Raw genomic sequence first — 21,114 nt, forward strand, 5'->3', positions numbered from 1 at the left:
TGCATCAATTTTTAAAAAGGTACAAAGAAAATGCGAATGTTTGAATACTGGGCCTACAAAATACTGTCAAAAACAGAAAATTGATCTTCAAAGTATGGGAGTACAAGGTCCAGAAAATCTGTGGAGTATTACATCAATATTCCCATGTGAAAAACAATTTTAATCTGCTTATCATCAGCATGATCAATTGAGCATTTAATTTTAGATTATTCAACTTGTCAGTATCTTAAAGGGAAAATGACGTGAGAAATATTTGGCTTGTTTTTTAAATATGTAATTATGGTACAGCAGCACTATAAATAAAGATTCAGGGAAACTGATGACTAAGCCCAAGAGTAGAACCCTGGAGTTCTTAAAAGTTAAACCTTACTAAGAATAAACGCTGGCTGTCAGGTTTTGTTAGTTTTCCTGTAAACAGATCTTCGTTAGAAGGTATCTTAATAATCTTCATGTAAATGAATCATGGCTTTGATATTAAATTAATAATTAAAAATGGAACTTTCAAAGGAGGGCATATAATGAGCATACAAATCAAATTGATCTATTCAATCTCTGAACATATCACAAACATTCATGCCTCTGCATCTTTGGTCATGCAATCAGTTCTTCTTTTCTGAATACCTTTCCTTATATCTAAATTTTATTTTTCCTTCAAAACTCAGCTTAAATCATACTTCCATTAAACCTACCTTGACCATAGTGATGTTTCTTAAGTTATGCAGGTCTTCTGTCTATACCACTCATTTGAAATTCATCATTTAGAATAATAACATATATAGTCTCCAATAAATTGATTGGTATTTAAAGGTCTTTAGAAAATTAATCAACCACACATTGTACTGAGTGCTATGTGTTCATTACTGGATATGTGGAGGAAGAATATAAAAGTATCAGATACTGACCTTTTCCTCAAGCCTATCATTTAGCTAGCAAAACAAAACTGAGCCATGACTATGATCTTTTGATTAACAAATCTTTTGGGAACAAAGCTCTCTTTTACAAAATTTCCTTAGTTATGGGTCAATAATGACTTTAATAGTGTCTCTCATGGACAACCTAACCTAAAGATATACTCCTGGTGTTTGAGAGATCTAATCAGAAAACCATCACCTATTTTTAGCTTTCTCACCGGACTGTGGCTTAGACTTAATGGTGGGGAACCAGAGCCTACCTCTCCTGTAATGAAAGTATGATCTGTGCCAAAGTACAGTAAAGAGGAAGGCACAGGTATGTTAAAGGTGCCTGACTGTCATGGAGATCTCAAAGATGTATCCCCTCTAAATGGTGAGGTCCTCTAGATTTTCCTGTTTGAAACATTGAGCTCCCAAATACTGTCAAGCTTCCAAAATTATATCTTTCATCACTCAAACATTAACTTACCAATCCCAAGCTAATTGATGAAGAATTCCTGTTTTCCATATTATCAGATGAAACTAGATGGACAACACAGGAGATTTATTCTATTAAAAAAACAAAAACAAAAACAAAAAACCAAACTCCTCTTTGTCCTAAACTTCTTCCTCCTACTTTCAAACTTCATATGCTCAAGTAAACCCGGCCCCCTCCATAAGACATTGTATCCTTGGTTACTTCCTCAAATACTGCAAACTACCTGACCCATAAACCAGCAGAAGAGTTAGGCATATTCTTGGCTCCTCAATGCCACTATCACCAAGAAATTCATCCCCTTTAGGGTACATCATTCATCTGTATCACTCATTCTAGATCCCTGTTGTTACAATCTATTGGTCTCCAGATTACTTCCCTCTCTTCTCAAGGAGTTCAGTACCTGGCTCACAGTCTTCCCTTCCCCACCCCAAATTTAATCTTTATACTTAGGAACTTCAACACTACACTAATAATCTCTTAAACACGTCAGCTTCCCAGTACTTAAATATTCTCAACTGTGATGAACCAACTCTGTACCCCATCTCGGTCACTAGAGGGATCACACCTTAGATTTCACCATCACTGATAAGTGGGCTAACATTATGGTCCTAAATTGATATTCCCCTCCCCAAGCATAACCTCTTGGCCTCCAATCTCTCCATTTTCTTGTCTTCTTAAATCTGTCCTTCACTTCCTAAATCTGTCCTATCCCAATAATCCTCCTTACCCGTCCATTAGCCCTTCTCTGGCCTCTTCATAAACTTCACCCTATAGGTGACCAGCTCAACTATACAGTACACCATTCTCTACTCTGGCATCATCTGCCCCCATGTCTTACAACCATTCACACATTGCCATAACCCAATTCTGAGTTACCTCTACCATCTATCTTCTCCATTTTTACTCCAGTGCTACCAAATGAGACTGGAGAAAGTCACATGAAGCTGCCAACTCAGTAAGTTCACTACAAACTCATGTTTCTGAATCCTAACTAGGTCTTTGCTACTGCAGGGAAATCTTTTTAATTCTTCTCCGATACTGAAACTCACTACAGTGGTCATTCCAAATGTTGTCGATCCACAATCCCACTATGACACTCATTCTCCTTCTGCCTCTTAGTAGAGGACTTGGCTCCCTACTTTACTGAAAAAGTTAAGGCCTGGGAGCTCCCTCATCTGCCTTACTTGATACCACAAATCCCTGATCCTTCTCCTTTAAGGTGTTTGTGTTCTCTCCATCCTCAAACTACCTGGTAGGTTACTTCTGTCAATGTAGTGTAATACTTAATAGAATGAAAGGGCCTGTAAGCAACAATTGTTTGTCTTTGTATTTCCAGCACCTAACCTAGTGACTTGTACAGTAGACATAATAAATCTTACTGAGTTAAATCTTTATGTATTTTAATTGTTTATGGTCAAAATGTGCACTATGCAAAATAAGGAACAAGGACACAAAGGTTAAGAAGAATGTTTGGCAGAAGGAAAGTATAAAAGAAAGGACAGATTAAAGGACGGATTGGTCTTAAGCAAAACAAACTCTAAGTATGCATGCATAAAAATATTTATAGCAGTTTTTGGTTGGTGGTGGGAAAGAATTGGAAGTTGAAGAGGTATCCATCAATTGGGAAATGGCTGAATAAGTTGTGGCATATGAATGAGCTGGAATAACATTATACAGTAAGAAATGACAAAGAGGATGGTTTCAGAGAAACCTGAGAAGACTTCAATGAACAGATACAGAGGAAAGTGAGCAGAACCAAGATATGGGAACAACAATATTGTAAAGAAAAACAACCTTGAAAGACTTAGGAACTCTGATCAACACAATGACCAATGATGATTCCAGATTCAAGATGAAACACACTACCTTCCCACTAGCCAAGAGCTTTTTGCAAATGCAGTAATTAAGATAGTCATGTACTTTTGAGGAAAAAAAGCATAAAGATGAATGAGTTTAAATCACAGAAGAGTATAGGTAGTGGAGGTCACACAAGAATTTGACAAATTTTGGATTTCTTATTTTAAAAATAAGTTTTTATTGATGTCTTTTTTATGTTACCATAAAATAATATTTTTCCCCACCCAGTATTTAGAGAGAAAGAGGAAAAAGAAATCAGCATAACTCTTTGATACATTGAAAAAAAATCTTAAAATATGTGCAATATATAATTGTGGATGTCCCACCTCTCCTAGAGGATGGGGTGAGATGCCTTCTTTTATCTCTTCTTTCAAGCCATGCTTGTTCTTTATAATTTTGCATCATTCACTTTTGATTTTTTTGTGGTTGTTCCGTTTACATTATTGTAGTCAGTATGGATACTGTTTTGTTGGCTCTGCTTACTTTATTCTGCATCATTTCATCCGAATCTTTCCATATTTCTCTGTATTCATCACATTCATCATTTCTTATCCCACAGTAATATTGTTATTTGTGGACCAAAATATGTTTAGCCATTTCTTAATCGATGGGCATCTACTTTTTTTCTCCAATCCTTTGTTATCACAATACACCGGATTTCAACTGCACTGACAGTTTAAAGTTTTCTGTAAGCTGGCTAAATTTTGTATCTAACATTTCAACTTTCCTATTTTATGTACCTCTTTCAGAATTGTAAAAAAACTGAAATGGCATGTAATCACTTAAGAAAACAAAGATGGTTATAATAAATATGCTCCCCAAAAATCAACTTCTAAGAATTATTCTATTATTGTACATAATGAATTGACTTTTCATTCATAAATTGCAGAAATTTGCTTTTGGAAAAGTGGGGTCTGGGAACTGATGAGGGCATCCTATGAAGTGGTTTCTCCCAAGTCAGGAGTTTATAGAAGTAGCAAGAGAAAAGAGATATTCCAGTGATAGGGAGGCAGAGAAGTATAGATGTCATCACTGTTGTTATATCTTTCTTCTTTTCTGCAGCTTAAACAACAATTAAAAAAATAATTCTTATTTCCTCCAACTATAAAAGGCAAAGGGGAGAAGAGAGACAGACCACAGACAGAGAAGAACAATAAGTCACAGAGGAGAAAGAAATGGCAATGCATCCAATTTTCTGTTTTAGTGAGGCTAATCTAGGCCTCCTCCACTCATTAACTCAGAACAGGTCTTAGAAGACAAGCCTCTAGTACCTTGGCATTTTTTCATACTTGAACCATAGGGAAGGACTTGGATTGTTAAAATCTCTGCCTCCTCTCCACAAAAACCCTCTATATTTTAGAAATGTATTATTATATATTAAATTAAATTCAATATAAAATATCTATACCTTGTTTTATATATTATTTAACAAAAATATTTGGCATTACGGATACCTGTATTTACTCAGCAGTTAGAAAAGTAATTATTTAACATTAGCATTCAACTTTTATTCCATAGCACTTTTTTTTTAACCATTCATTTGGCAATTAATCATTCTTCCCAACCAAAATACAGATTGTTTTTAGTAATATCTTGTTAAATCTAACCAACTTAAATACTCACAGGTATATATACTTAGCAAGTCCTTTTTTAAAAGGAGGTTCTTAACTTATTTCCCAAAAGATTTTTGCTCTTTTAAAAACAAGAATAAACCACATTTAGTAAACTACTTTTCCCTCTAGCAACAGTTGCCATTCTAATTTTGGGAATTAGGTAATCCTATAGAATTTTTGTATCCTTATTCTGTACAAAAAAAATAAGCATTTTTTTTTTGTGACTGAACAGCATAAAAAAAGTAGGTATAGGCCAGTTTGATGTAAATATGTGTTGAATTATTATGAATTAGAGCAATGACATGTGCAACTTCAAAAAAAATCTTTCAACATTAGAACCATTCAATATTATAATTCATCTTTTATTTGGTGGCTGGACATCTTAATACTTATAATTTCCTTTTATCCTCACTGTAAAGATGATTGTGATTAATTATTGTAACAGTATATACATGGCTTTAAAGCTTCATTTTACAGAGAAGGGATACTAGTTATAAAGTTAATACTTGTTCAGGCTATTTTTGAATTACTAAGTACTTCCTCACACAGCTGACCATTTTTGGCTTACTGATAAACATGAACTGAATCTCCACTGGAATTTTAAATAGCCTGGGGAATGCCACTTCAAGAACAGAAACAGAACCATAGCAGATAAGAACAAAATCTTATCAGATAATGATGTGAAAAGGCATTTTGATCCAAAGAAAGCAAATTTTATTTAGTAAAAACCAATTGAAGTTACATATGATAAATTCTAGGTGTATCTGCTTCGTAATCTTCTTATCATTAGAAATACAACTATTACTCTTCCAGCTACAAGTATTTTAGGTTCTGGGCCATGTTACTGAAATATTGAGAGGAAGTCAACCTACACATACTGAATGCTCCAAATATCAGGGCAGGTGTTGGGACAAAAAGGAATACTATGATCCAGGTGCTGAACTCAAAAAAGAGAGAAAAACCTGATGGCTGGTAGATAATTAGCACCAAATTTGGAGAGGGTGACATAATTGAAGTGAATGTCAAAATAAGCAAAGTTGCTATGTGAAAGTGGCAGAAGGATGGTCTGGAAGTAGCAGTGAAGAATAAAAGTTGCTCATTCTTCTCCCTAGACCCATGTGTCAAGGTATGTGCAAGAAGATACAAATAGAACTACAGTGTGGTCTAGGATGAATGGTGTTCTTGGGGAAACCAGGTTTCTCTACGTGCAAGATGGAAGAATGTGGTATCTTAGGTGAAGGGAGGTTTATTAACAATAGAACAGGGTACATAGAAAGAGGATTTTGGAAGGTGACAGAGAGGGGGAGGGACAAACAGCCTAGAAATTTGGGAAGGGTAGGACTGAGGTGGATGGTACTAGAGCAGGTAATGCTAAAATAAAAAGGAGTTTTTCCACTAGGTAGCCATTGACTCTGAACCACAAAAATTAGTAAGTAAAGAGGGAATTTGTTAACGTTAGGATGAAGTATTATTCAACTATAACTCCCACCTACTGTGTATCCTATAATGAAAGGAGGATAGTGCCACTAAATTCTCTCTCAAATACTGGGGAAGAAATAACTAGTGATAGGTACTTCAGGAAACTGACAAACTCAGATTCAGCACTAGTTTATTTGTCTTCTTCTAAGACAGTATGTGATAACTGCACTGTTAGAAGACATCCTACTATAAGGTCATGCTTGGCTTCTGCTTGGAACTGGTGACTGAGACCTACTACTAAGCTGATGCTCTGGTACTGGGCAGTTTTGCAAGTGAGAATACTTGTCGATATTTGAAACACTCGTCCTGTTTGGGGTCCTAATGGCAAAAAGCTCAATGGTAATGGAGAACTGAAGCAATGTTGATTTTTCTTACCCATGCCTAAAAGGCAATGTTTTATTAGAGCCAAGCAGAATAAGTCTAATCCCAATTTTACATGAAAAACTTTCAAATACTTAGAGACAGCCACAACCATCTAACTCTTCTCTTTTGAGCCTGAATACCCAGTTCCTTCTGTCAATTCTCATATGGTACAAACTTGAGGCCATTTACAATCCTGATCAATCTCCTTTGGAAGCTTTCCAGGTTATTCATGTACATCCTAAAATGTGGTATCCTGGCTTAAACATCTAATTCTATACAAAATTGCCAAAATGTAATGAGGTAACCCAATCAAAGATGTCCATCAGGAAGAATGATGCTCAAAAACAATAATTCTCCACTACTTACTCAATAAAGATGCTTGAATTCATCTGTCATTTTCAAGTGCTTTTTGTCTAATCTCCCCACTAGATTATCAGCTCTACAAAGGCAGTGACTGTGTCTAGTTTCATCTTTATCTACCACTTAGCAGATCATAGGTACATGCTAGTTTTTTAATTAACATTTCCAGAATGGCTGAGAGAAAAGGCATTAGTAAAATGTCTTGTGAATACCTACTGGCTTTTCCATAAAGAGTTTATTGACATCATTTATTTTCACTACATTTCTCTTGGTATCCCTTTTTTCCCCTTTCAGAAAGCTATCCTGTATAAAATAATTTTTTAAAAAGATAGAAAAAAAAACAGCAAAACTTATCAATATATTTTTAAAAAATCTGACGTCATATGCAATGTAATCCACAACTGTGGATGTCTCTGCCTTTGTGAAGGGAACATAAAGTGTCTTCTTGTGTTTTTTTTTGGGGGGGGCCGACCATGTATTTTATAATTTCACAACATTCATTTTCAACTGTTTTGTGGTTGTTCTTTCCCTTTACATTGTTGCAGTCACCGTGTATATTGTCTTCTTGGCTCTACTTCACTTTGCATCAATTCATATCAGTCTTTGCATACTTCTCTAAATTCATCATTTGTTTCTTATAGCACAGAAAGAATCCCTTACACAATTGATGTAGACATTCTCCAATTCAGCTCTTTGCTACCACAAAAAGTGCTGCAATAATCATTTTGGTGCATATGGGGCCTTTTTGTCAGTGACTTCCTTGGGGTATATGACTAGAAGTGGAAAGTCTGAGTCAAACAATATGGACATTTTAGCCACTTTACTTGAATAATTAGATATTGCTTTTCATAACCAACCTACAGAATCATTAGTTCCACCAATACTGCGTTGCCATGTCTGCCTTTTCACAATCTCTCCAACAATGACTATTCCCTTCTTTTGTCATCTTTGGCAATTTGCTGGATGTGGGGTGAAATCTCAAGATTTATGATTTGCATTTCTCTCATTAGTGATTTGGAGCATTATTTCATATGGCTGTAAAGAGTTTGTAATTCTTTTGAAAACTGTTCATATCTTTTGATCACTTCTCTACTGGGCAATGGTTTTTGGACTTAAATTAGATAACTTGGATAACTAAACCCTTTGTAAGAGATATTTGATACAAAGATTTTTTTCTCCCATTAATCACTTTCCTTCTTATTTTAGATGCATTAATTTGAGTCTGTGTGTATGTGTTTTTGTGTATGCAAAAGCTGTTCCCTATGCCTAGAACACATTCCTTCCTTACTTTCTTCTCAGAGTTCCTCTCTTTCTTAAAGATGCAAATGTGGCATCATATTCTGCAAAAAGTCTTTCCTGAAGCCCCAACTACTAGTGCTCTATCTCCCAAACTACAACTTCTTTGTGCGTTTATTAAATAATTTTATATTTGTGTTGTCTATATTTGTATATGTACTTGTTCTCTCCTCCATTAGAATGTAAGCTCAATGCAAGCAGAAATTATTTCATTCTGAGCACTCATAACATCAATGCCTATGACAATTTTGCTTACATTCTGTTGCTGTTCAGTCATTTTCAGTCATACCCAACTCTTCATGACCACATTTGCGGTTTTCTTGTTAAAGATATTGGAGTGGTTTGTCATTTCCTTCTCCAGCTCATTTTACAGATGAAGAAACTGAGGCAAACGGGGTAAAGTGACTTGCCCAGGACCATACAGCGAGTAAGTGTCTGAGGCCAGATCTGAACTCAAGAACACAAGTCTCCCTGACTCAAGTCCAGCACTCTATCCACTGCAGTCCCTAGCTGCTCCTGCTGGTTACACAGCAGATCCTTAACCCTTGCAGAATGACTTTCTTTTTCATGTGGTCAAAATTATCTAGTTGATCTGTCGCTTTTTCCTCTTGTTTGGTTAGGAATTTATCTTCTACCCATAGCTATGAAAGGAATATGACCTGCTTCTCTTCTAATTTTTAATATTCAGGTCATTTAACCATTTTGAATTTGTTAAGGAATACGGTGTAAAAGGTGATTTGAGTCTAATTTCTTCCAGACTGTTTTCTAGTTGTTATCAAGTAGGGAGTTCTTTACTAAGTAATTTATGTTTTCAGGTTAATCAAATATTGAATTACTTGAATTCCATTATTTTTGATTCTCCTTTATCTAGACAGTTCCACTGACACAGACTAAGAAACAAAGCATTTGTAAAATGTCGAGCAAACCCCTGTTGAGTTCTCAATAATGACTACTGACTGACAAGCTGGCGTTTCAAAATATAATATATCAGAGGTAAAACAAATTCTCATATTTCTGTTGTGCAAATATATTTGCTTAAAAACAATTATAGTATGAAATGGATTCCTTGGGTGGTCAAATAAAATTATGACTTTAACACATGCAGGCCTAGCAAGTGGTTTGAATAAGCTTTAAATATCAGTTATCCTTTAAGCAAAAATTCACCTCAGATTCCCATCTATTCTGGCAAAGTATAGTCATGGCTGCATATTCCAAACTGCTATGAAACCAACAGCAGTTTCTAATTGTTTCTGCCTATCCTCTTTTTTCTCCTCCAAACTTACAAGATGACTTTCATTTTTCTGTAAATTTTACTTTCCATTATGTCACACAGACAACGCTTTCTTAAGTCTTATAAACTTCCTTTCTTTCTTTCTCCTCTTCAATTAACTAAAAACTATTTGAAATCAATTAATCAAAAAGCTTTTATTAATAGCCTACTATATACCTTGCACTAGACCCAAGTGAAATAGTCCTTGCCCTCAAAGAACTCACATTACCCTGGGGAAACATGTACACATGTAAATATAAAATATGTACAAAATAAATAGAAGGTATTTTGAAAGGGAGACACTAGGACCTAGTTGGGGGATCAGGAAAGGTCTCGTGTATGAGGTGGCATGTGAGCTAAACCTTGAATAAAATCAAAGATTCTAGGTGGCAGTGGTAAGGAAAGGGGTGCATTCCAGGCATAAAAAACAGCTTGGACAATTATAGCAATAAAAAACACTCAGGGTGTATAAGGGACAACGTATGCAAAGGTAGAAAGACAGGAGACGAACTGTCAATTGTAAGGAATACCAAGAAGGTCAGTTTGGACATCAAGTATACAAAGGGGAATAATGCAAAAGTTTTGAAAGGTAGGTTGTAGCCAGGTTGCAAAGGGCTTTTAAATGCCAAACAGAGGAGTTTGTTTTTGATGCTGGAGGTAATGGGGAGCCCCATTAAAAATAAATTAGAATTTTTTCTGAATTATCTTTTTATCAATCAAGATACCAATGATGGAAGAAAAATCTAAAAGTAGAAGTTTAAAATAAACAATGTCTAGATAATACTCTAGGATCAGTAGAGTGGGGCATAATTTCTTATATTTTCAATATATATAACATTGTATAATACGTGTTCATAAAGATGATCTTCAAGAAACTACAAAATTCTGAATCACCAAAAAAAGATTAAAATTACATTCCATAAAGAATTACTAATTTTTAGGAGTAGAAGAGTCCTTAGAAATCATCTAATCTAACCCTCCCCCTTTACAGATGATACAATTGTCTCAAAGTCATAAAGCTAGTACAGCATAGCCAAAAGTAGACCTCAGCCTTCTAACTGGAATCCAACATTCTTTTCATTACTGTTAATTACAAAACGTAATAAATTACAGCTCCCTATTGTCTAAATAATTCAATTAATGAAAGTTTTACTGTACCTGCTACTTTTCCTTTTGGTACATTCCCTCCAACTTTCCTACTACTCATATTCTCCCTTTACTCCATTCTGTGAGATTTCCTCAAATATTTTGCATGTTGTTGAACATCTATTCACAAGTCAGGGCAGATCGCCACACTGGGAAATACTGGGTTACATGAAACAAATTTTATATGTGGCTGTGACCAAAGAAAAGGTAACTGTTATAATATTTTGAAGTATCATTCAGTCTGTGTCAGATTATATTTAAACAGGCAACAGTAACACTGAATTCAAAATTGTACCATAATGTAGTCAAGAACAAAAGTTAAAAACAGTTGTACATTTTAATTAAAAAAAAAAAAACACATTTAAAAATAAGTCTGGGCATACAGTAGAAACACAAAAGCTTGCTGATCTTGGAATCACTTTGCAATTTTAAGGCAGGATGAGATGATGCTCTAAATGTTGGTCCTCTGATTTGACAGATCACTGTAACTAAATTTAACCCTTTATGAAAGTTATAACAAGTACATGGAGTCTTCTTTTTAGATTAGCAGAGATCAGAAATTACTTTTAGAATCATTGAAGTCTTGCCAAATGTTTAGTCATCCACAAATAAGTGACTCGCTTTACTTCCTTTATGCTTGCCAGGAAATTCTGCTAGTAGCTAATTAAAGTACAATACCTTTATCTGTGTACTTGTGTTCTAATGCATGAAGATCAGGTAACAGGTGGATGCAGTTGATGCAGCAGTAAGTGAAGAAATCCAGGACTACAATTTTCCCACAAAGATCCTTGTAGACAGAAATGGAACCCTCTGTATTCAGCCATTCTAGTCCTGAAATTAATATAAAAGAATTTTAGTTATAAGAATAAATAGATAATTTAACTAAAACTGTAAAAAAAAAAATGAAATGGCCTTTAAAAAAATAACTAATAAAACAGGCCATAAATTTTAAGAGATGACTGAAACTTCTAACTTAAGGCATGTGGAATTGAGATGTGTCTGTTTATAGCCTTGTATGGGTTTTATGCATACCTATATTAGGTGCAATAATGTAGACTTTGAGGGCAAGGGCTGTTTTACTTCTGATTTTGTATCCTGAGACCCTGACACACAGTTGCCATCCACAATAAAAGCTTGTGATTAAAAGCTTTTGCTGCCAAGAAACATATAAAAAATATGTATTTGTGTTTCCAAGAGAAGGTAAGCTCCATAAGGACAGGGATTGTTTCATTTTTGTCCATGTCTCACTAGCACTTGGCTAACACAGTGTCTGACACATTGATAATATAAGGTTGTTAACTGACTGACTCTTTCAGCAAAGCAAGAGTCAGGGCTTTCTACAGAAAAAAGAAGGGGAAGTGGTATGGTAAGGTCTTGAGAGAAGGAAAAGTTTTAAATAGTCACTTCCGTCAGTAAGATGAGGGAGTGAATCAAGGAAGAATAAAAGTTCAGTACCATAATGAAAATCTAGTTGAGACAGATAACGGGCAGACCCAATTAACATGATGGGAGGCAGTAGTAGAGAAAGCTGGAAGTGGGGAAACCCAGGGTTAAGTAGTGAGACAGTGTGAATGATGAAAGAAGGACAAAATATTCAAGGAGAGAGGACAACGTAATGCTGAGTTGGTTGGTCACAGGGGCAAGACTGTGAAGGAAATACAGTGAGATCAGAGCAAGCACGATAAACTGGGGAAACAGTGAGGTGTAGAACTGGAGGTCATACATGGTGGGAAGAATACGTTTAGGAGAAGGGCAATAAGAAAAACAGGAAAGTATGATGGAGGGAAGTTTCAAAGTTTAAGATAATAGAGGTAAGACAGTAACAATTAGATAATGGTGAGACCTAAGATACAATTACTTCTACTAGTGGCTGAGTTGGACTAAAAATCTACGGCAGTAGACAGGATTGACAAATTAAGAGGCCAGAGTATTAGACATGACATTCAGGTATAAACTGAGTCCCCAAATTTAAAGGTGGGTAATAAGATGAAAAAGAAGACTGTGTGTCAGATAATGAATCACTTGAGAAAGAAGAAGTATGTGGAAGCCAATGGATAATACCAAGAGAGATTTGGAACAAGTAATATTAATGGGTGGCTTGGACCTCAAAGGGTTGGAAAACATTGCAGTTATAAAAGGCAGTGGCTAGGAGTGTCAAGTAGTATGTCTGTTTCCTTTCCTGTTCCAATGTATCCATCAATTTGAGAGAAGGTTCAACCAGGACTAGAGAAAGCAACCAATGATGCTAAATCTGGAGAAAACCAGATTTTTTGTATATTCCATTCAACAAATGCTCATTCACTACTCTTCAAAAAAGATAATGCTTCATTAAACCTGTGTTCTACTCATTTGGATTCAAGATCATTTGACCTAGGCTGAAAAAACTTTAGGTGAAAAAAGTTTTGCTACATAGATAATGAACATAAAGAATGCAGAGTAACAGAATAAGATTTTTGGTAGGTACTAAATTGCAAACTCTATTTAAGTCCTCTCTAACGTGCTACTTGGTTTCTCAAAGGTCATTTCAGCCAGGAAGAAGGTCTAACAGATCCTACCACACTGAAAATGTTTAGCACTAGATCCCAAAACAGTCTCCCAAAACAACTGAGCTTAGAGACTTCTGAGATGACCCTCACAACTTAGAAAGGGTCATCATGACCATGTTGGTTTTTTTTTTAGGTAATTGAAGTTAAGTGACTTGCCCAGGATCACCCAGTTAGTACGTGTCAAGTGTTTGGTCTGAGGCCGGATTTGAATTCAGGTCCTCCTGACTTCAGGGCCTGTGCTCTATCCACCGAGCCACCTAGCTGCCCCTATCATGACCACGTTATTGGCCATAACTTATTAAACTGTCAATTAAGGTGTCAAAGAGTTTTGATCTATATAGTAGTTGGAACACCACTACCAATAAAATCACTGGTCTTTGAAGTTTGTATCAGCAAATTCATGCTGATACAAACATATGAATAGCAATCTTCCTTTCTAAAACCCTTAACTCTGAAATTTCCCATTCTGATCCTAATCTTCTATCCTTCTCTCTTCTGTTTGACTTCCTAAACCTCCCTACTCTTTATCCTCACCATGATGTCTCTCTGACCCTCTCGGTTCACCCAATGCGTCATACTTATGTCCTAACTTTCCTTTCTCCACAGTCTTGACCCTGAAGTTTACCACTTCAACCAAATATTATCTTCTACTGTTAAATCCCTCGCTCCTATGTCTTTCCACCATTCACCACACCTATTCTTAACCCTTAATCATATTACTGAATGCTCCTGGAGGAAGTTACACAACAATGCACTCGAAATTCATGTTATCTGATTTTCACTGGACTGTCAATGCTGCAAGGAAATCTTTTTACTTTTCCTTGAGTCCACCAAACTTCAGAAAGTGGCTGTTTCAAATCCATTCCTCTTTTTAATTTTTCTGTTCTTTAAGAGGAATTAATCTTCTACCATCACTATTCCCTCTCAGTAGATGAACTTGTCTCCTACTTTACTGAGAGAATCAAAGTTAGCCAGTGAGCTGCTTCATGTCCCCCATGTATCCTCTCTACTTGCTGAATTCTCTGAGATAGAGGTAGCCCTTTTGGTCAAGGTCAGTTCCCTATTTGTGGCCCTGATACTACGTTCCCCAAGGGCCTGTCTGGGCCCTTGGCTTTCTTGAATTCCAAATCTTAACCTCTCCCCTATACTCAAAGCTCATACTACCAACTTCCTCCTGGATGTCACAAAGGCATTTCAGATTCAGTATATCTAAAAATGGAACTTCTTCATATACTACCTAAACCCATTCCTTCTCCAAATTTTCCTATATCTGATACCAACCTATCTTTCCCACCTCACTAGACATTACTCCCCTTTCTGCTCTCTTCAATCCAGCTAAATTGGCCTTCTCTGTGTTCTTCACACACATTTCATCTCTTCACACCCAGAATGTACTCACTCCTCACTTGTCATAGAATCCTTTTCTTCCCTCAAAGCACAGCTGAAGAACCATGAAGTCTTCTTTCCAAATCTTTCTAGAGGTTAGGGCCCTCACTCCTAAACTATCATTTATACATTCTCACATATACATGCCCTTGTCCATCTTTCACATTAGAAACGTAAGCTCCTCAAGACCCAAGATTGTTTCTCTGTTTATATATATATGTATCCTTAGCACCTAACAGTGCTTGGAAGGCAGTAGGCCTTAACAAATGCTTATCTATTAACTGATTGAAAGGGTACCATCATCTTTCCAGTAACTTCAGTTCATAATCTCAGTCACCCTTCATTCCTCTTTTCACTGCCCCAATCCAATCAGTTACAAAGTGTTCATATTTCTCAAATCCATACCCTCCACTCAACTCCCACTACTCCCACTCTTAACATAGCCTCCTAATTGGTCTCCCCGCTTCTAGTACCCAATAAATTCACCCACCAGCTGCCAAAATTATCATCCTAAAGTACAGGTTCAATTATGTCACTCCCCTGCTCAAAAGTGTTCAGAGGTTCTCCACTGCCTATAGGAATACAAACTCTTCAGACTGGCATTTAAGGCTCTCTCATGCTAGAAACTACTCCCTTCTCATCTTTACATCTCAAAAGCCTGACTTCCTCCAGGTTGCAAGTTATCTCTCCCCTCAAGCCCTTCTTGATTTCCTAGTTGCTAGTGCTTTCTTTCTTATATCACCTCGAATTTACTCATTTGTATAGTCCTTGGGCTTTTTCTTATTTTTTTGTTTCTGTCTTTGTATTCTAGATACTAGCATAGTGCCTTATACATGAGGCACTTAAATGTTTTTTCAATCTTAATAATTAGTACTGGATTCCTATTGTGAAAAGCCATATAGGAGCTTAAAAGACTATACTTCAATAAAAACTTAAGAAAAATTGAAGAAAAAGAAGTATCAATTGGTATACCATCCTTAAAATGTGGATAACTCTTGGAATGTCTATCAAAAAACAGATGAGAGAACATATGTAAAGCAATTTGTAAAACTTAAATCATTACCTAAATGTCAATTACTGTACCCTTTTTAACAGACAGGGAAATTGTAATTCAGCTAGTTAGGAATCAGAGGCAGAATCTGAACCCTGGTCTCCTGGCTCCAAGTCTAGAGCTTCCTTACACTAGGACATAATGTCTTTCTTATGGCTTATTTGAATAACATCATGAGTTAGCTAAGTCCCAATTCTTTCTAAGAAAGGACCAAAAGTAGTTATGTTATTTCTGACATTCAATTATTGTCTATTAGCTTACAGCTTTTTCTTATTGGTGAAGCACTTATACATTACAAAATCAACTAAAAAATTAGCAAACCAAGACAGAAAGCATTTCAGTGTTCTGTTCATAATGATCGGAACCCTCTGAAATCCTGGTTATATCTGTGGCAAACTTGGATACATGGACTGTATGTATCTAATCTGATAGGGCATCTATCTTACTTTATTTCAAAGAATGTCCTACTAAAATTTGGTATTGTCCAATGTTGAGATGTTTATCTATAGCAAGTAAAGTATTGTGAAGTAGAGAGCAATTTAAACAAAAAAGGACAATTTGTAATAAATCTCAGCTTCCCCTGACCCTCAGAAGCCAATGCTCCAAACAATGGCCTTTACTGGTATGGTATTTTAGAAGTCAAATACCATTACAACAAAATTAGTCATCATTAAAAAATTCCAAACCCCTGCCAATAGTTCGTTTAAGTACAAGTTACAACAGAATTTCTGTAAAACAAAAGAAATCTGTATCCTTTTTAATGTCCATTTTTAAGAGAACCAAGAAGCAGCATGATATAACAGGGCATTAGAATTGGAATCTGGACGACCTGGGTTCAAATTTTACCTCATGAGCTTACTAGCTGTGCGACATTAAGCAAGTCACTTAACTTCTTTATACCTCAGTTTCTTCATCTGTAAAATGAAAGGATGGGCTTCTCAGGGCCCATTTGGCTTACAGATTGTAAGCCTGATGTGAGGAGTTGTTCCCCCACTTTCTTTGTCTCCCTGTGCGCAGCAATATAGTGAGCGCTTTATAAATACTCGTTGACTTGACTTCCAGATCTACACCTATGAACTTACTAAAATTACTTTCTCTGTGAAAACCCAATAGGGCTTTGTCAAGAAAAAGCTGGCCCTGCTCTTGGTAGGAGAGGGTCATGAGAAGTGTCCTGTTTCTGCGAGGCAAACAGCAGGGCCCGCTGGCCAGGGAAAATGCCAGGTCCTTGCCTCCCAGATGGTGATAACTGGGCCTGGCTTCTTCCAGCCCATTAACAATGCACGAGCTCTCTGTACACCGCCACCTCTGGTAAACCGTGCCAAGGCCTCCCCTTTGCCCACTCTGCCAGGGAATAGGGGCTGTTCGTGGAACAGCATCCGCCGCCTCATCCCCGAGGATGCATCTCCAAGAATGGACGTTTCTGAAGTACGAGGTGCAGGGGGTGTATCCCTCAATGGGTTGCAGATCAGTGGTTGCACTCAATAGGGTTCAGAACAGTGGGGGGCACCCCTAAGTGAGGTGCCTTAATCAGTGATACTACCTTGTTGTGGGTTGTAAACTCCTTGAGGGCAGGGGCTGTTTCGGGCTGGCTTTGTCTCCGCAGGCTTTTACACCGGCACCTAGAAACGTACCCCCAAGGGGTGGCCTGGGGAAGAGGGGGAGGGATCTGAGGATTCCAGAAACCTCAGAGAATGTAGAACCGTCGGCGGCTATGGGGTGGGGGTGGGGCGCTGGACAGGAGGGCCCTGACAGTCAATAAGCATTTATTAGGCGCCTCCTATAAGCCGGGCATCGAGAGGACGCCGAGCAAGACCACTCCCGGCCCCAGCGCCTGGCCCCCGCCTCACCGCCTCGGGGCAGGGGAGGGGCCGCCCGGGGTCCCCTCACCTTCCGGGAACTCGGGCACAGCCAGGTCCTGCTCCCAGCTGTCCACCTTCTGCAGGTACTGGTAGACCAGCTTGTCCTTCTCCTGCGCGGTGACGGCGTCGAGCAGCGCGTACTCCAGCGAGGTCTGGGCGGGCAGCAAGGCCGAGAGGCTCGCGCCCGCGGCTCCAGGGACTGCCATGTTCCCTGCGTCTCTCCGGCTGCGCGGGCCGGATCCCTTCCCGGGGACCTGGGGCGGGGTGGGGGAGGGAAGAAAGCCTAGACGGCCCTTCGGTTTCAGTGCGGCACATTCGCCTCTCCCTCCACAGCGGAATTTGCCTCTAACCTCTAACCTACGTTTTGTTTTGCTTTCAAGTCTTAAACACCAAAGTTCTAATTATTTTTAAACACCACTTAACGCGAAATTGTCGCCCCGCCCCCCTGCTTTACCTTTTCGAGGTCATTTCCCTACCGGCGAGTGTAAATATTCGCAGTAGCAGATTCGTAGGCGAAAAGGCCCGGGAAATACTATCCTGCGAGGACTCTAAGTAAATTAATTCTCCCCGACACATGAGGTTTAAAAGGAAATACGTATTTAAATCAAAGTCGTGGAACTCAGATAACAATATTTCCCCTTCGCTCATTTTGAAGCCCCTCTCTACCTCCCCGTATTTGTTCAAAATCAGCCGATTCGACACGGCCCTTGGAGCGGGAAGATGTTCCCGCCTCAAAACAAGCACAAAGTTAAGAAAATCGAGGTGTGAGTAGAATGGAAGAGGCCGTGTCCTGAATTAAGGGTTAGGGAGACTCGCAAAAAGAGAAACAAAGAATTCTGTCAGTTGTCCCCCGGGATGTGGAAAGTGCTGGAGCGGACGAAAGGTTAGTGCCGAGCCCGCGGGAGGATGAAGGGAGCTGAGGGAACAGAGAGGGGAAAACGGGCGGGGGGAGAGGATGCAGCTGCAGCTCTGTGGGGTGGGGGGCGGGCCCTGAGGGCACAGGTGTGGATGCCACCGGGGTCTCTGCCAGGCAGGAGTCTCACAAGGTCGGGTTCTTGGACTGATAAAAGTCTTAGCGCTGACTCACTATTCAGGGCTTGGTTAGCACTGCTTCTTCCCTCACCCCCAGGATAGGGATGGCGCCCAGCCCTGACCCTTGGACACACAGTGGGCCCCTTGCTATCTTTTTCCATTCAAAAACCACGCAATTCTAGAAGAAGATAGAGGAAGGTATCAGGTGGCTCCTCATTGGCTAGAGAGCGTAAAGAAGGCCAGCCACCTTGCTATCATAGACTCTTTAGGAGACATGATCTCTGTACCCAGGAATTTCACACTTCAAGTTGTGTCTGTTTCTTTGTACAGTGGAAGATGCTGGATTGTTCCCAGAAGCCGAATCTGTTCAGTGCCCACTGCTTTGAATGATAGTGCGATTTCTTGCTGCTACAGGGAATCATCTTTACCCACCTCCAAACAAGAAGATATGGCCATTTCCTTTTTGGAACAGTTCTTGCACCAATTAACTAGGAGAAAAAATTAATGATTTTGTTTTGAGAGTAATTTAGACATATATACATTTCGGACAGAGTTTATCCCTTTTACAACATTATTTGTATGTTAAAATAGTGAATTTTGGAATAATTTAATGCCTGGAAATTCTGAAATTTCCTTAAATGCTTGAATTTGGAAATAGTTCTAATTTATAGATTTAGGACTATGTCTTTGCTTGTTTACAACAACTCAAGTTAACTCTCAGAATGAACCAGCAACAACAAATAACTAATCATTATATATGTGAAACCTTTGAAATTTTATTGTGGTATAAAAACTACTGCAGATTTTGTTTTTTTGTTTTTTGTCTTTTTTTGGAAGCAGAAAACTACTGCAGGTTTTTCTTTGAGGCAGAGTTTGTATTTTCCCAAGCTCAGTGTATTGGACACACCACTCATTTTTTAAAGCTTTAAGCTTTTTCAGTGGATTTAATTTTTTGTCTTTTATTTTTTTAAAAGACAATAATTGCAGTTATGGTAATTTTATATCAAAGCTTGAACTCCCAATTCATCTAGGTTTGGTATTGTTTTGATGATACTGCTGCATTATCATGTCAGATGAAAACTTATTGGAAGAAGATATCTGGGAATATAAATCCATAAGAAAACGAAAATTGGGAAAATCAGATGTTTCTAACTCTGTTCAAAAGGCTACAGATGGTAAACGCAAATCAAAAAGATGTGAAAGTAAAAACAAAAGGACTGTGGAAGTTAAGGAAAAGTCTAAGGATGATGAATTACATTTAGGAGAAAGAGGTTCTCAGACACTTGTGTCTGAACCCAATCTAAATACTAGCAGTAATATTCAGCAGTCCCCGGGTAAGGTAACTGCAAAAGCAAAGCTTGGAAAGACAGATAACAAAAAACTGACCCCAACAAAGCAGCATCCCGTTTATAGTGGACACTGTCCAAGTTGCCAAATGCCTTTTTCCTTGTTGCTGGGTCAAACACCTCGGTGGCATGTTGCTGAATGTTTAGATGCTCCACGGTCCTCAGAAAGAGGTAAGTGAAGGTAAATGATTTGTAACCAATCAAAATGGTCAGATATGCGAGATTTACGTCGATTGAATGAAAATTAAATGAGTCAGGCAATGGGATCCCAGGATGGATATGAAAGCTACTGTGAGTATAACTGGGTTATAATGAAGAGGGAAGATGAGAATCAGGAATATTTTTTTCTTTGAGCTTGTTAAAGATATAGTTTAAAAGATTTAAGAAGGGCAAAGAAAGTGTCAGAGGTCATAGGTACTCCTGTGAAGAAAGGTATAAACAGGAATAATTTTGTAAGGAAGCTTTTAAAGAAAGCTTTTAAAAAAATTCTTCCCCTTTACCATATAATTTCATGAAAACATGAAAGTGTAAATATCTTGGCTTTGAAATCAACAAATGTGCATGATGCATTCTCCATGATAAAATATGTAGAATGACGATTCTAGGAAGGTTTCAGGTGGAGAGGCAGCAGAACATTGGCAAGATCACTAAACACAGAGTCAGAAGAGTCTGATACTTATGTGATCTTGGGTAAGTAACTTAATCTGTTTCCTCATCTATAAAATATAAGGAATGACTTCTGAGGCTTGTCTAAATTTACATGAATTCCCAAACCAGTGTCTATAAACTATTTTTTTTAAATTGATAAGTTTATTTCAATATCGTTGGTTTCCTTTGTAATCCTATGTGTTTTATGCATTTAAAAGCATTGTTCTGGTCAGTAGGTTTCACCAGTCTACCTAAGGGGAACGTGGATTAAAAAAGTCTGCGAACCTAAATGGGAGGTTATGGTAACGTTGGTAATAGCTAGTATTTATATAGCACTAAAAGATTTGTAGTTTGTTTTACATATATTATTTCATATGATCTTCACGATAACCTTGTAAAGTAGATATTGCAAGTATTTTCTATATTTTGTAAAAAGACAAGCCTTAGGGTTAAAAAAAAACCTAATTTGCCTA

General features: G+C 37.7%; 2 protein-coding genes across 4 annotated transcripts in view; one reads left to right on the forward strand and one right to left on the reverse strand.

The window, feature by feature from the left end:
• Window positions 1-17,913, reverse strand: part of NHLRC2 (NHL repeat containing 2) — an 83,229-nt gene extending 65,316 nt beyond the window's left edge. For both annotated transcript variants that reach the window (XM_027852148.1, XM_027852147.1), the window contains exons 1-2: window positions 17,644-17,913; window positions 11,452-11,604 (exon numbers count right to left, since the gene is read on the reverse strand). In XM_027852148.1, the coding sequence (XP_027707949.1) occupies window positions 11,452-11,604; window positions 17,644-17,821 (331 nt within the window). In that variant the 5' untranslated portion in view covers window positions 17,822-17,913. The remainder of the gene's footprint in view (window positions 1-11,451; window positions 11,605-17,643) is intronic.
• A 417-nt stretch (window positions 17,914-18,330) lies between these two features.
• The window catches only part of DCLRE1A (DNA cross-link repair 1A), a 34,603-nt gene continuing 31,819 nt past the window's right edge, over window positions 18,331-21,114 (forward strand). The window contains exons 1-2 of one of the 2 annotated variants that reach the window (XM_027852145.1): window positions 18,331-18,498; window positions 18,978-20,164. In XM_027852145.1, coding sequence (XP_027707946.1) covers window positions 19,714-20,164 — 451 coding nt within the window. In that variant the 5' untranslated portion in view covers window positions 18,331-18,498; window positions 18,978-19,713. Of the gene's footprint in view, window positions 18,499-18,616; window positions 18,662-18,977; window positions 20,165-21,114 lie in introns of those variants that run through there. The other variant, XM_027852146.1, reaches the window with a different exon arrangement.

This window comes from Vombatus ursinus, unplaced genomic scaffold, assembly GCF_900497805.2.
Source record: "Vombatus ursinus unplaced genomic scaffold, bare-nosed wombat genome assembly UNPS02009205.1, whole genome shotgun sequence".
In the NCBI taxonomy this organism is placed as follows: Eukaryota; Metazoa; Chordata; class Mammalia; order Diprotodontia; family Vombatidae; genus Vombatus; species Vombatus ursinus.